The sequence below is a fragment of the Squalius cephalus genome (genome assembly GCF_949319135.1).
Source record: "Squalius cephalus genome assembly, chromosome: 1".
NCBI lineage: Eukaryota > Metazoa > Chordata > Actinopteri > Cypriniformes > Leuciscidae > Squalius > Squalius cephalus.
In genome coordinates this window covers 56,774,477-56,789,608 of record NC_137122.1, presented here as the reverse complement: position 1 = coordinate 56,789,608, position 15,132 = coordinate 56,774,477, and the positions used below count along the sequence as shown (strand labels likewise).

The following is a 15,132-nucleotide window of genomic DNA, read 5'->3' as shown; positions in this document are numbered from 1 at the left end:
AGACATGCAAACATCATTTCTTAGCTGTAGATTTATTTAAACACTTAAATAAATCATGTGATATTTTTGTAGATATTATAATATTTTATAATATAGTATAATACTGGAATGTAAAATTATTACACAGAACAAACTGTCATATTAGTGAAGACTACATGTTAGAGAAAGTGAATAAATTGAATCATTCAGAGGCTTCTGAGCTGCTGTCAGGTTGAATGTGCTGTCTGTACGACTACTGATGCTTCTATATGATAACACATAATTAATGTTATTTATTATGACACCTAATAAGTGTCTTTATAGAAAATATATTATTTTTATATTATATTATTTTATTATAATGGACACAAATATATTTAATCATGTCTGGCAACTTAAAATGTTTTATTTGGTTCTGTAAAAGTTAAATAAACATCTAATGATCTATAAGCATTTCGATGTACACCAATTATATAAAACTATACTGTCAGTATACTATAGTTATACAAATGAACTAGATCAGGGGTTTTCAAATTGGGTGAATGTGAGCCGCCCCTTAGAGTAGGTAAGGACAGCCGAGCCCCCCCTTCCCCAAAATCCCCAAAAAAGTCCGCCTGCCCTAACCCACACACGCCTCTGCAGTAAATGCCATCTTTTGTGTGTTCCAGGCAATGATGAGTTTGATAAAAATGTAAATATTATTTTATTTCTACAGATTTCTTAAAAGTGCATTCATAAACGATTCTTTGCAACAGCAAATCATTTCCAACTTCATGCAGGCCTAATTGAGGCTACTTTATAATCACTGAACATCAGTAGGCCTAACCGCAAGTCAACTAAACATGCTTAACATGTGCAATCGGTGCCAAAGCTACCACCGACGACACCTGACGGCTGAAATCGGCACGGTGTGTCTGGGTTTTAAGCGCACATTTGAAGGAGATGCACATTATCTCGAACAAAATCAGCAGTGGTGTAAAGAGTATTGAAAAATCATACTCGGGTAAAAGTAGGCTACCATTACATGTCAAAATAATGTAGTACGATTAGAGTAAAAAGTACTTGTCCAAAAAACTACTTGAGTAAGAGTAAAAAAGAAGCTTATTTAAAAGTACTCATGAATAGTGAGTAGTGAGTACTGAGCTGCAGATTCTACCCCCTGATAATAGACACTGTGCACTACAATTTATATATTAAATGAGAATCACTAATATTATCACATTACCTCACCTAATGCACTGAAAAAGGCTAAGATAGTAGGCTAACACTAATTACACTGTAATTCCATGCCATTAAATATGTTACAATCTAAACGTAAATGCACATTGTTGTAGAAGGGTGGCATCATCCCTTACATTTTACACGGCTACATTTACTCACATTGTAATGCGGATAATATCATTTGTAAGGAAAATTGTGCATTAAATAGGCAAGTTATATCCGGGAAACTTTTACAAAAGAAACAAACAAACACACACACGCACGCACACACACACACACACACACACACAAATGCACGTCTCTTTGTAGTCTCGGCGAAGCTGTTTTATCAGCAGCATCCACACACAAAAAAACAGTTGAACTTGAAAAACGTTTTTGCGCAAGTGGACTTGACAAATGAAGACGGATTGTATTAAATGGATCAATAAAAAAAAATAAAAAAACAGCTGTAGTTTATTAACAAGCTGTAGTCACGCACTGACAGAAACGCAGATTTAACGCCACGGTTCATAAGGTGCACTGATACTGAAGCTGGCTGCATGGCGAGCGCGAGACGCGGCAGTGCACAGATCGCGACGCGCGTCTCTCTATAACGTTAATGAGATTGTGAAGTAAATAGGAGCGGGAATTCACCGCATTATGAACTCGTCACGCAATACTACGTGGGCACGGTTTATGAATTTGTGAAAAAACTGAAGGAACGGTTAACAAGTCTGAGAGCGCGGATTAGAAATTCGTGGGTACGGTTTATTAATCCGTGGGCACGATTTGTTAAACCGAGAGAACAGTTTGAGAATTCGTGAGTAGGCTACTGTTTATAAACTGAGCGGACGGATTGCAAAACCGTCGCCACGGATCGTTTTTTTACTCACACAGGTGACTTCCCGGGCTCCGTATCCTCCCTTAATGCTGACTTCTGTTGACTTGGGACAAGGAAACGACGCATTTCAAAGCTAATACTCGCACACACAATTACCGATATCAATAGAGCTGCATAGTTATTTTTTCTTTGCGTGTCGCGCCTCCCCTGTGGCTCTTTGGCTCTTTGGCTCTTTGGGGTTTATGTGAGGATTGTGGTAAATTCACTTAAATTAATAGTAGTTAATTTTTTTGAAGTCTAATAAATGTTAAGAAAAGTATAGCTTTCAAAACACTATAGTGTTGAATGGATATAATTAATGTTTAAAATTGAGGGAGACATCATCGAGACATAGGTAGCTGTATTAGTATCAGTGATCCTGATTCATTCATAAAAAGATGCCATAAAACAAGTATTTAAAATATACTGTCTTAATGTTGCTTCTACATTAATTTGGAGATTAACTGTGAAATTATTACATTATAAAATATATTAAAAACATATAAAAAGTCAGTGTTTTTAATTGCGATTAATCACAGAAAAATTTGTGATTTAATATGGTTATATTATAATATATTAATAAAAACAATTCAATATATTATAAAAACAATATATTATATTATATTATAAAGAATGGTACAGTTAACACAGCACTGTAAAATAAAATGTTTTCTCGGGTAACCTGAAATGTGCTTCATTTAGTCCTGAATTAACTGCTTTGTTTTCTAAATAGGGCTGTCCCGATAACCGCAATATTGTAGTACCGCGATACTGACAAGCAAACCGCAGAGGAATGAATGTTTCCTTTTGTCATAAGTATATATCCTTCTTGTTTTGAACTTTGTGCATGTGTATTGAATGTTAAATAAGTTAATCATCATTGATCCGTGATCCGTTCGGATCAATATCTTCGGTTCGGCACACACGTGATCCGCGGATTGATTTATAAAATAAAAATAAAAAATTGTGCGCATGTTCAGTCCACACAGTGTGGTCATGACGAGCAGAGGAACGGAGGAGCTTGAACGCCCCGCGTCATTTAAATCCCCTGTATGGGAGCATTTTGGGCCGCGCGGAAAATGCGTGCATGCTAGAAATAGAACTGATGCCTATTTTTCACACGACACGCAAGCGTTTCCAGGCAAAATAGATAGGAAAATATGTTTATATGTCATTTTGACACGAATAAAAAATAAATGTCATTTTGATGTTTGGAAGTGTCTAGGTTTTGACATAAATGCAAATATAAATTTAATTAAAAAAATTATTATCGATTTTCAAATACTGCACCTGTCAATACAGAACGAAATATTCTATAGCCAACACTGCCGACGTTGTCTTTGCTGCTATATATTTACGTTTAACATGAAGTATAGGCCTTCCACAACTCTCTCCCCATATGTCAAATATATCACCAATGAGGCTTATCATATGTCACCTAGCAGCAGCAGCGCCGTGTCAGATACATTTCTGGTATGCAAAGACATGGAAAACGCCACGCAAACGCCACGTAGCTGACATGCAACAGAAACGCCACGCTCACGCCACGCAACCAGTGTGTGGCCGGCCTAAGTTGTTGTTCATTAAGTTAAAAAGAAGATATTATGCCTTGTGCACTTTAAGTTGATTTTATATTAATTTAATAATTTAAAACTGTTAATAAACAAAAAGACAAAATGTATGTTTATTTGTCTTGTCTTTTTTATTATCATTATTATTTTTTTTGCTGATCCGAAAAATGATCAGATCCGTTACTCTGATCCGAGAAACGATCCGAACCGTGAGTTTTTTTGATCCGTTGCACCCCTACTCTTAATGTTTAAGGGTATTTACCATGAATGGTGGCAGCGCTGGTCAGTGCATTGAATCAATGCCATTGGTCTCTATTAAAGGGATACTCCACTTTTTTTGGAAATAGGCTCATTTTACAACTCCCCCAGAGTTAAACAGTTGAGTTTTATCATTTTCGAATCCATTCAGTCGATCTCCGGGTCTGGGGGTCCAACTTTTAGCATAGCTTAGCATAATGAATTGAATCGGACAGGACCATTAGCATCTCTCTCAAAAAAATGAACAAAGAGTTTCGATATTTTTCCTATTTAAAACTTGACTCTTCTGTAGTTACATCGTGTACTAAGACCAACGGAAAATGAAAAGTTGCGATTTTCTAGGCTGATATGGCTAGGAACTACACTCTCATTCCTGCGTTATAATCAAGAAACTTTGCTGTCGTACCATGAGTCCAGCAGGCGTAATATGTGCTAATGGTCTTGTCCGATTCAATTCATTATGCTAAGCTATGCTAAAAGTGGGACCCCCAGACCCGGAGATCGACTGAATGGATTCGAAAACGGTAAAACTCAACTGTTTAACTCTGGGGGAGTTGTAAAATGAGCCTATTTCCAAAAAAAGTGGAGTATCCCTTTAAGTGAAGCATCAGCTTCAGTGTTAACCATGCGACGCATTGCTGGTCAGCTGAGCTTTGAAAAGTGGAGCTCAAAGTTAAAATAATTAGCACCTTGTTTCATTACATCTATCTTTTAATGAATCAGCGTTTTTGAATGTGATCGTTGAACAAACAGTTTAATGACTCTGTCAAAGTCAATCTCTTGCCGCCACCCAGTGGCGTAACACTGTAACTGCGCTGAGACGAAGACGATGATACTGGTGAAATATCAGCAGAAAGCCTCTTGTCCAGCCATATTCGAGGATCAGAACTATTATACATATAAAAATAGCCGAATGAGCTTATTGTCAGGTTTATGTTCTGTTATGTGGACCTTTATTTTGACATTCGTTTTGACTCGTTTGACTCTTTTGTTTACTTCACTTCAGAGATCGTAAAACTAATCCATATGAGTTGAGCGGTTTAGTCCACATTTTCTGAAGAGACTCGATCGCTTTATATGATGAACAGATTTTATTTTTCCTAAATTCACATATAAACATTCATCAACTCACACATCAGTTGTGTGTAAACGTAAGCTCAAGTATGTTTGCTTGATGCGTGTTAGAACCAATCAGAGATGGGCATAAATACATGGAAATGTATTTAAAATACAAATACAAAATACTGTGTGAAAAATTTTATTTAAATACAAACACAGTATCTTGTATTTTGAAAATACACAAAATACATGTGAAATTGGCCATCCAGTGCAGGTACAGGCCACAGTGAATGAAGAAACTACATACTAGGCCTACTGACTTTACATTCCTAACCTCATCTCTTTCTTTCTTTCTTTTTTTGCAGGTAGTCCAATGCTTTTTAAGTCATTTTATGTTTATTTTATGTAAAGTTTATTTGTTTCTATAAGTTCATTAAAATTAGAGAGTGTAGCCTATCTAAAATTTAAAATTAGAATTAATTTAGATTCATTTGACACTATTTACCCCTTTTTGATTATTATATTTTATGTACAATAAAACTAAAAGCTGAAGATGTTTGTGGAGTATCATTCATCAGTGCTGCTTTTTCCACTCCAACGTTCCAATAATCCCTGATTACTAAAAGCTGCACGGATATTTGCTTACCCCACAAACAGGCCCATCTATGTAAACGATTTAGAAAAAGATCCATCAATTCAAACTTTATATCATCGCTATGATATGTAGTGTCATATCACCCAGCCCTAACATGCAGTAAAGCTTTAAACACATTTGACAATACTCATCTTAAATGTATTAAAATACAAATTACATTTGATTTAAAATACAAAATAGTATTTTGTAGGCTATTTCAAATGCGTATTTTAAATACATGTATCTGAAATACTGCCCATCCCTGGAACCAATGAGGTTCATTCTTGTGTTACGCAGCACACTTTAACTTCTGCAAGAGCTTACATCATTACATCAAGTTACATCAAGGGTCAAATCAAACAGAAATGACACTATATAGTGAAACTTTACAAAAGAATAGTAGAGTAGAGTTTCTCGATGGGTTCTCTGGGTTTACTGTGTGTGTTTGTGCTCTGATGCCTCCTGAATTTGCAGAGCTTCATGCTTTCATCCGCTAGTCTCTCTCACAGATTACACACTCATTCTCACCTTGTTAGCACACACATTTTCCTCTTCTCCCTTTGCTACGTCCTTTTTTTAAGCTGCATCTGTCCATTCCCACTCTCACCATACACAGCTAAAAATCTCGACATTAAGGGAATTACTTCTCTTTTCATATATAAACTATTATTAAAATATTAATAATGGAATTATTTATCATGCTCCGAGGAGTTTGATAAAGTTATTATTATTTTTTTTCAGATTTTTTTTTTTTTGTATTTTTTTTCTCATTCCAAAGTTATGACCCAATATGCAAATCACCTTTTTTTAATAGATCATCCTTCTGAGTTTTACGATTTATGTTCTCAATTTCGGTGCTTGGACCCCTAGTAATAAGTGTGGCCAGTGCCACAACTGTTAGGTCACAAAATTAGAAACTTCTGTGTGTGTGTGTGTGTGTGTGTGTGTGTGTGTGTGTGTGTGTGTGTGTGTGTGTGTGTGTGTGTGTGTGTGTGTGTGTGTGTGTGTGTGTGTGTGTGTGTGTGTGTGTGTGTGTGTGTGTGTGTGTGTCATGGACGTCAGTTTGGTTTGAAATGTGCTGGGGACAGAGACGCATTCGGAAGTGCATTTTCAGAAGTGCTGGGTACAATGATGTGTGACGACCACAAAAGTGTTGTATTTGTATTTTAACAATATTCACAATTATTGTCTTTTATTTGAAACAAGTGATTGTATTTTTTATTTTTATTTTTTTAAACAACAACAAGTATCCCAAGGGTTTTATTTTTAATGTGAATTTTCCTGACTTAAAGGTGCAGTGTGTGATTTTTAGCGGCATCTAGTGGTGAGGTTTGCGAATTGCAAACAATCAGTCACTCACTGCACATCCCTCAAATTTCAAACTCGAACTCGAAGCTACGGTGGCCGACGTAGGATCGGAAGATGTCGTCGTCTGAGTCAGCAGAGAGTAGCAAGTCAAGCAATGAGGTTTCTTTATATTATATTTTATATTAAATTATATTTACTTAATTATTCAGTAAAACCACATGTTATTGCGATTGTTATTTTTACTTGTTCATCATTGTGTTAGTCTTTTATTCACTGACTTTACCATAGCCTTTTTCCATGCTAGTTAGTATAAGATAAGAGCATCAGAGCAGCTAGGTAAGGGGAAATAGCTACCGTTACGATGTCCGAGGCGTCGTTTCAGTCAGCATGTTTTTCTCCACGTTTGCAGAGTCAGGGACAACCTGAGTATTCTGCTGCGTCTTTTTCTGCTGCCTCTCATTCAAGTTAGTGATGAAACGCGCTCTGTAGCGCTGTTTGTTCGCTGTCGGCTACAGTAGAAACATGACGTCACGATATGTCGACCTTCATAGAAGGGGGTGCCCGCGGTTATGTAGATATAAATGACTCATTCTAAGGTAATAAAAACATAATGGTTCATTAAGTGAGGTCTTTATACACCACTGAAAACATAGCCTAGTTATTGGTCTTATATTGCATTTCTGTCAATAGATCCTCAGAAATATCACACATTGCACTTTAAAGTGAATTGTGTAGTGTTTGCTCTGGGCCAGTAGGGGCAGTGTAGAGTGACGAGTTACTGTAGCTCAGTGTTGCCAGATATACGATAATTATCGTATTTGTACGATAATTTTGACCTCTGTACGATGTACGATCAATAATGAAACTGTAGCTGCGTGAGTTGCGGGTTTCTCATTACTGCAGAGAGCTCGAAACTGATAACACTGGCTCCTCGTTTCTCTCCTGTTTTACAGGTGGGTAAATGTATAAAAACACCTCAGAAGTAGCATTTATTTATGCTGAAATGTATGTGAGATATGAGTGAACTGTTGTTAGTGAAATGAGTTTCGTTAGGGTCTGTTTTTGATTTAGTTTGAAATGAGTTGAAACGAGAGGGCGAAGTCCTGCAGAGTAACGGTCGAGAGACATTACTAGAGATCAAGTCAGCTCAACACACACTTTCCCCGTGTGTATATATATGCACATGAAGATATTTTTTTGAGCTTGTAATGTTAACAGAGATGTTTAGCTCACTGTATGTCAGTTCCCCACCATCTGTTGGAAATGTATAAAAACACCTCAGAAGTAGCATTTATTTATGCTGAAATGTATGTGAGATATGAGTGAACTGTTGTTAGTGAAATGAGTTTCGTTAGGGTCTGTTTTTGATTTAGTTTGAAATGAGTTGAAACGAGAGGGCGAAGTCCTGCAGAGTAACGGTCGAGAGACATTACTAGAGATCAAGTCAGCTCAACACACACTTTCCCCGTGTGTATATATATGCACATGAAGATATTTTTTTGAGCTTGTAATGTTAACAGAGATGTTTAGCTCACTGTATGTCAGTTCCCCACCATCTGTTGGAAATGTTTTTTTCTGCTCAATGAGTTTAATACAAAAATGTTTACAGTTTAAAATGAGGTTAAAAGTTACACTTTAAGCACTTTATGAGTAGCCTGGTAATACCAGACTCTGCTACTTCACTTTGCTTCGTAGATAGAGTCTGGAATGGCATAATAGAGAAGTGTTTTCTCTCTCGCGGGGGGGCGCTTGTCTGAAGTTTAAAATCATTGGTTACCCGTAAGCCAATCACATAACGTTTGGTTATGGCGTGTGTTATGCGCATGCTCAGCCGCATCTAACTTCCACTGCAAACACATGTATGATGCGAAAACAAAACCATCGAGCGAAATACCGGAGTGAACATGGCTGTGAACGACTTTTGCAGATTATGTGAAGTAAAAATCTACGCATCCACGGTACAATCAGCGTCTACGTCACGGCTCTCAGCCCGCCCTCTGTTCGTTGATTGGCCGGCTGTTTTCAGGCCGGAGGAAAACGGAAAGATACGCTGCTATCTCAGACTGACTACAGAAGCGAAATGAAATTGAGCGGAAGTAGGAAGTCTGACGTAGTCAGGCTACTTTATGAGTTCTGAGCATGATTTTGCAGTACTGTATTAACATGAAACTGATAAAATACTGTGAATGGAAGATTCTAAGTAACTAAAAAAATATCAGGTGAATATTACCATTGTCTTTACATTTCATTTTGATAAATAGTATAAAATACAAGCATGAAGAGTAAGTGAACATGCATTTGGTGGAAAGAGGTTTATTTTATTATGGATTTTGCATTGACATGGACACTGAAAATTCATTGTAATGTTAAAAAGACACTGAACATGTAATATGTGAAACATACAATGACGCTTAACAATAGAGATGTGTTTGCTGAAGAAAATTCAGGAAAATAAATGACTGCAGAGAGCTCGAAACTGATAACACAAAACTGATAACACTGTCTCCTCGTTTCTCTCCTGTTTTACAGGAATGAATCTGTTATCCACGGTGCCGTTGCTGCGGTAGCCGTTACAGATGCTGCATACATTTTTGTTCCTCTTTCGCGCAGGTCATGGTTTGAAAGACAATGTCCTGTAGCTTACTAATGTAAATAAATAAAAATGTTTTATAAAAAAGCGTTGCTAACACAGTACATTTGGTTTAATTTGTCATTTAATGAGGTCTAATATATGTTATTAGTGGTGAGAATTTTCACGTTAATAAATACATAGATCCGACAACTTTAAGCGTGTATTTAAGTGGTCCAGTGGCAGAACTTTTCCAAGCGCGTCAGAGGTTCTGGGTTATAATCTGCGCTCGTATAGTTTGTTTTTTTTTCTCATCAAAACTGATTATGTTTATCAGTGGTTGTATCAGGCAGGGACACGCGTGTGTGCATTTTGTTTTGTAATTTCACCGGAACGAATAGAGAGTCCCCACAACGGATTGAAGCGCGCGTCCGAGTGAAGACTGTGCGCGAGCCACAAGAGAACACAGTCTCCGACTGATCGCAGCGGCAACGAGCACTTTGACCACTTGATTTAAAAAACTACACATTTCAGCGCTAGATCCCCTCTTATTTAACAAATGAACTAAATGAATGCTCTGCTAGTTAACTGGAGATGTTTTATTTATTTGTATTGGTATATTAGTGTCGCGAGATATTTCAAAAGTGGTGGGGACATGTCCCACCCGCAAATTACGCCTGTGTGTGTGTGTGTGTGTGTGTGCGCACGCGTGTTTGGCTATACATGTGAGGGCGAAATGTTCTCACCTTTATAGTGAAATAGTAAGAAGACATTTTGAGGACAAAGAGAACATTTTACTGGTCCTCACTAGTTAAAAATAATTAAATCTTAAATCTAGTGTTTGTTTCTGTGTTTGGGAGTGAGGCTTGAGTTTGCCTTGGCCATAAAAATAGCATTAACGTGATATAAAATGAAGGGTCTATGCAATGTCCTCACTAATATAATGAAACAAACTGTGTGTGTGTGTTTGTTTTTCTAGTGTGGATCATGGAGGAGAGATCAGGATGTCAGCAGGACCACGCAGATGTAAGTCCACAAACACAGTTTTAGTTTTTGGTGTTTTGTTATGTTGGCTTGAGAAAGCTATTAAACTTATTATTATTATTATTAGTGGTGCTAAGCTAACACACACACACACACACACACACACAGGGCCTTAAAGGGATAGTTCACCCAAAAATGAAAATTCTGTCATCATTTACTCACCCTCAAGTTGTTTCAAACCTGTATGAATTTCTTTTTTCTGCTGAACACAAAAGAAGATATTTTGAAAAATGTCAAAATTTTTGAAAACAGTTGATGTGTGTGTGTGTGTGTGTGTTTGTCATCATTGTGTTGAAGAGTCGAGGAGAGAAACACTGATGATATTCTGCATGATGCTTTATTTCAAGTTTTTTTTTTTTCTACTATGGAAGTCAATGGGGTCCATCAACTGTTTGGTTACAGACATTTTTCAAAATATCTTCTTTTGTGTTCAGCAGAAAAAATAAATTCATACAGGTTTGAAACAACTTGAGGGTGAGTAAATGATGACAGAATTTTCATTTTTGGGTGAACTATCCCTTTAAGGTCCCAATATACTCCCGGCAAAGTTCTTTTTCTTTTTCGTTCTTCATTAAGCCGGGACACACTTAACGACTGTAAGGCCGATTATGAATGTAATTTGATACTTACGACTAATCACGGCCAAACACGGCGGGTCAGAGACAGTTGCGTTCAGTCGTTGTTCACAGTCGGTGTTTAAAATCTGCTCAAGTCGTTGGAAACTCTGTAAGTGTGTTCAGTTCAGTCTAAGAATGTTTCAGCTAGTCGTTAAGTGTGTCTCCGGCATTAGCGGTAAAACGAAGTTGGAAATACGCGAGCAGCGATACACTGTTAGTGAGTATCTGACTCCGCTCACACGACTGAGAGCGACGTTTAGATGAATATGTAAATATGTGCTGCACACTTTCCTCTCAGTAACTAAATAAACATCTTTATAGAGAGCATAAGAAAAGCATCTGATCAGAACAACATGGGCATGTTAGCATGAGCTCTGCAAATTAGCACTCCAGTAAAGTCACGTTTATTTATATGGCATGTTATTCAATAGATTGCTTGAAAAGCAGCTTTACAGTGTTAAACATGATCAACAGTGTCAGTGCCTCAGATTATCAGAAGCACAACTTCCTCTCCTACTGTAAAGCGGCTCTCCAGTGTGTTCATGTCTTCCCCCGTGGAGATCTTTCCTCGACAGCATCAACAGATGAAATGAGTCAGAGAAGAGTTCAGAGTGAAAGAAGGCGGAGCCTCAGCGCACGCATCATATTACGTCATCGTCACGCGACCAATCAGCAAAGCTCGTTTTGTGACTTCAGAGTTTTTCTGTGTGTCTGAATATTTTGTTGATTGTCATTATTGTTGAGATTCATGCGATTCTTGATGTCTGTGTGAGTCTACATGATCCTGTCTAAACATTTTCTGCATTTTCATTAGTATCGGCATGTGAAGTTAACAACTAATATGAACTAGTTTAGTCAGAGATTAGACTCTGGTATCAGTGAATCACTAAATGATGACCATCATCACTAAACAGTGACCAACATCTGATCAGTTTCTCTGGTGTGTTTGCCGTAACAAACGTGTGTCAGAAACACACAGTTAAAGCAGTCAGAGAAAAACTAATGTTCAAAACTCAAGAGTCGAGAGCAACTAAAGCAAACACTGAACACAACTTTAATATCAACATCAACATCTAAACTGGTAATTCTCAATAAGAACTTCAGCAGGAAAGAAATAAAGTCTGTAATAAGTGGAGATGCAGAGATCTTGAGAGATCTGTGAGTGTTTAATGTTCTGATGGGGTTTAAAGTGTGTGTGTGTGTGTGTGTGTGTGTGTGTGTGTGTGTGTGTGTGTGTGTGTGTGTGTGTGTGTGTGTGTGTGTGTGTGTGTGTGTGTGTGTGTGTGTGTGTGTGTGTGTGTGTGTGTGTGTGTGTTGAAGAGTCGAGCCTGTGCTTCAGTTCAGGAGAGAAACACTGATGATATTCTGCATGATGCTTTATTTCACAGGCACTAAATTATACTTACATTCATCTCTGTGTGTGTGTGTGTGTGTGTGTGTGTGTGTGTGTGTATTTTACAGTGAATGTGTTTGTTAGTAATAATTCAGGAAATTCCTGTAAAATAAGTGTTTTTCTGTAAAACGTTTAATGAAAACTTGTGCACTTTAGAAAAGTGTTGTGCACTTTATTTCAATTTGGATATTTTACTGTAATTTCACGTTTTTTGTTCATCAGTCATTGACAGTTTTTGAACGATTATGTGTTTACGGTGCGTGTGTGAATCAGATCATCATAGAGATTTGCTCTTCTGATGTGGACAGACATCCAGTCTATTAGTTTATTCTAATAGCATATATTCTATAATAATATATACTGTTGATATCTACTATAATATAATATATCTATAATATAATTCTAACAGTTTATTAGTTTAACCCTGCTAACGGTCTAGCCACATCCTAGCAACCATTTAGAGCTCCTTAGCAACCGTATAACATCACAAATAAGCCATATTTCAGCACCAGAACATAATGCAGACTTATGAAAATCAAGCACCTAGAACACCCTAGCAACTGCCTAGCAACTGTCTAGCAACCACCCATAACACCATAGCAACCACCTTGAACATCCTAGTAACTGCCTAGCAAACACTTAGAGTAACCTAGCAACCACCTAGCAACTGTCTAGCAACCACCCAGAACACCCTAGCAACCACCAAGAACACTCTAGTTACTGCCTAGCAAACACTTAAAGTAACCTAGCAACTGCCTAGCAACCACCCAGAACACCCTAGCAACCACCTTGAACACCCTAGTAACTGCCTAGCAACCAGCCAGAACAGCCTAGCAAACACTTAGAGTAACCTAGCAACTGTCTAGCAACCACCCAGAACACCCTAGCAATCACCCATTACACCATAGCAACCACCTTGAACATCCTAGCAACTGCCTAGTACAGACTTAGTGACCTAGCAATCACCTAGCAACTGTCTAGCAACCGTCTAGCAACCACCCATAACACCATAGCAACCACCTTGAACATCCTAGTAACTGCCTAGCAAAGACTTAGAGTGACCTAGCAATCACCTAGCAACTCCCTAGCAACTGTCTAGCAACCACCCAGAACACCATAGCAACCACCCATAACACCATAGCAACCACCTTGAACATACTAGTAACTGCCTAGCAAAGACTTAGTGACCTAGCAATCACCTAGCAACTGCCTAGCAACTGTCTAGCAACCACCCAGAACACCATAGCAACCACCCATAACACCATAGCAACCACCTTGAACATCCTAGTCATCCTAGTAACTGCCTAGCAAAGACTTAGAGTGACCTAGCAATCACCTAGCAACTGCCTAGCAACTGTCTAGCAACCACCCAGAACACCATAGCAACCACCCATAACACCATAGCAACCACCTTGAACATCCTAGTCATCCTAGTAACTGCCTAGCAAAGACTTAGAGTGACCTAGCAATCACCTAGCAACTGCCTAGCAACTGTCTAGCAACCACCCAGAACACCATAGCAACCACCCATAACACCATAGCAACCACCTTGAACATCCTAGTCATCCTAGTAACTGCCTAGCAAAGACTTAGAGTGACCTAGCAATCACCTAGCAACTGCCTAGCAACTGTCTAGCAACCACCCAGAACACCATAGCAACCACCCATAACACCATAGCAACCACCTTGAACATCCTAGTCATCCTAGTAACTGCCTAGCAAAGACTTAGAGTGACCTAGCAATCACCTAGCAACTGCCTAGCAACTGTCTAGCAACCACCCAGAACACCATAGCAACCACCCATAACACCATAGCAACCACCTTGAACATCCTAGTCATCCTAGTAACTGCCTAGCAAAGACTTAGTGACCTAGCAATCACCTAGCAACTGCCTAGCAACTGTCTAGCAACCACCCAGAACACCATAGCAACCACCCATAACACCATAGCAACCACCTTGAACATCCTAGTCATCCTAGTAACTGCCTAGCAAAGACTTAGAGTGACCTAGCAATCACCTAGCAACTGCCTAGCAACTGTCTAGCAACCACCCAGAACACCATAGCAACCACCCATAACACCATAGCAACCACCTTGAACATCCTAGTAACTGCCTAGCAAAGACTTAGTGACCTAGCAATCACCTAGCAACTGCCTAGCAACTGTCTAGCAACCACCCAGAACACCATAGCAACCACCCATAACACCATAGCAACCACCTTGAACATCCTAGTAACTGCCTAGCAAAGACTTAGTGACCTAGCAATCACCTAGCAACTGCCTAGCAACTGTCTAGCAACCACCCAGAACACCATAGCAACCACCCATAACACCATAGCAACCACCTTGAACATCCTAGTAACTGCCTAGCAAAGACTTAGTGACCTAGCAATCACCTAGCAACTGCCTAGCAACTGTCTAGCAACCACCCAGAACACCATAGCAACCACCCATAACACCATAGCAACCACCTTGAACATCCTAGTAACTGCCTAGCAAATCTGTGATCAAGACTGTATTTCTTTCAAAAAAAACTTTCTGGCCAGTCTTTCTCAATAAATCTCTGGATAAGTTTTCAGAACAAAAAAACACACAAAAAAACTGCCGTCTGAAAATACA

At 38.5% G+C, this 15,132-nt stretch overlaps 2 protein-coding genes across 4 annotated transcripts in view; one reads left to right on the top strand and one right to left on the bottom strand.

The window, feature by feature from the left end:
• The window catches only part of radil2a (Ras association and DIL domains 2a), an 89,708-nt gene that overhangs the window by 34,005 nt on the left and 40,571 nt on the right, over window positions 1-15,132 (bottom strand). The window lies entirely within an intron of this gene.
• LOC307155419 (NACHT, LRR and PYD domains-containing protein 3-like) overlaps window positions 1-15,132 on the top strand; it is a 117,735-nt gene that overhangs the window by 100,300 nt on the left and 2,303 nt on the right. For all 3 annotated transcript variants that reach the window (XM_079866022.1, XM_079866021.1, XM_079866020.1), the window contains one exon: window positions 10,438-10,484. In XM_079866022.1, coding sequence (XP_079722148.1) covers window positions 10,438-10,484 — 47 coding nt within the window. The remainder of the gene's footprint in view (window positions 1-10,437; window positions 10,485-15,132) is intronic.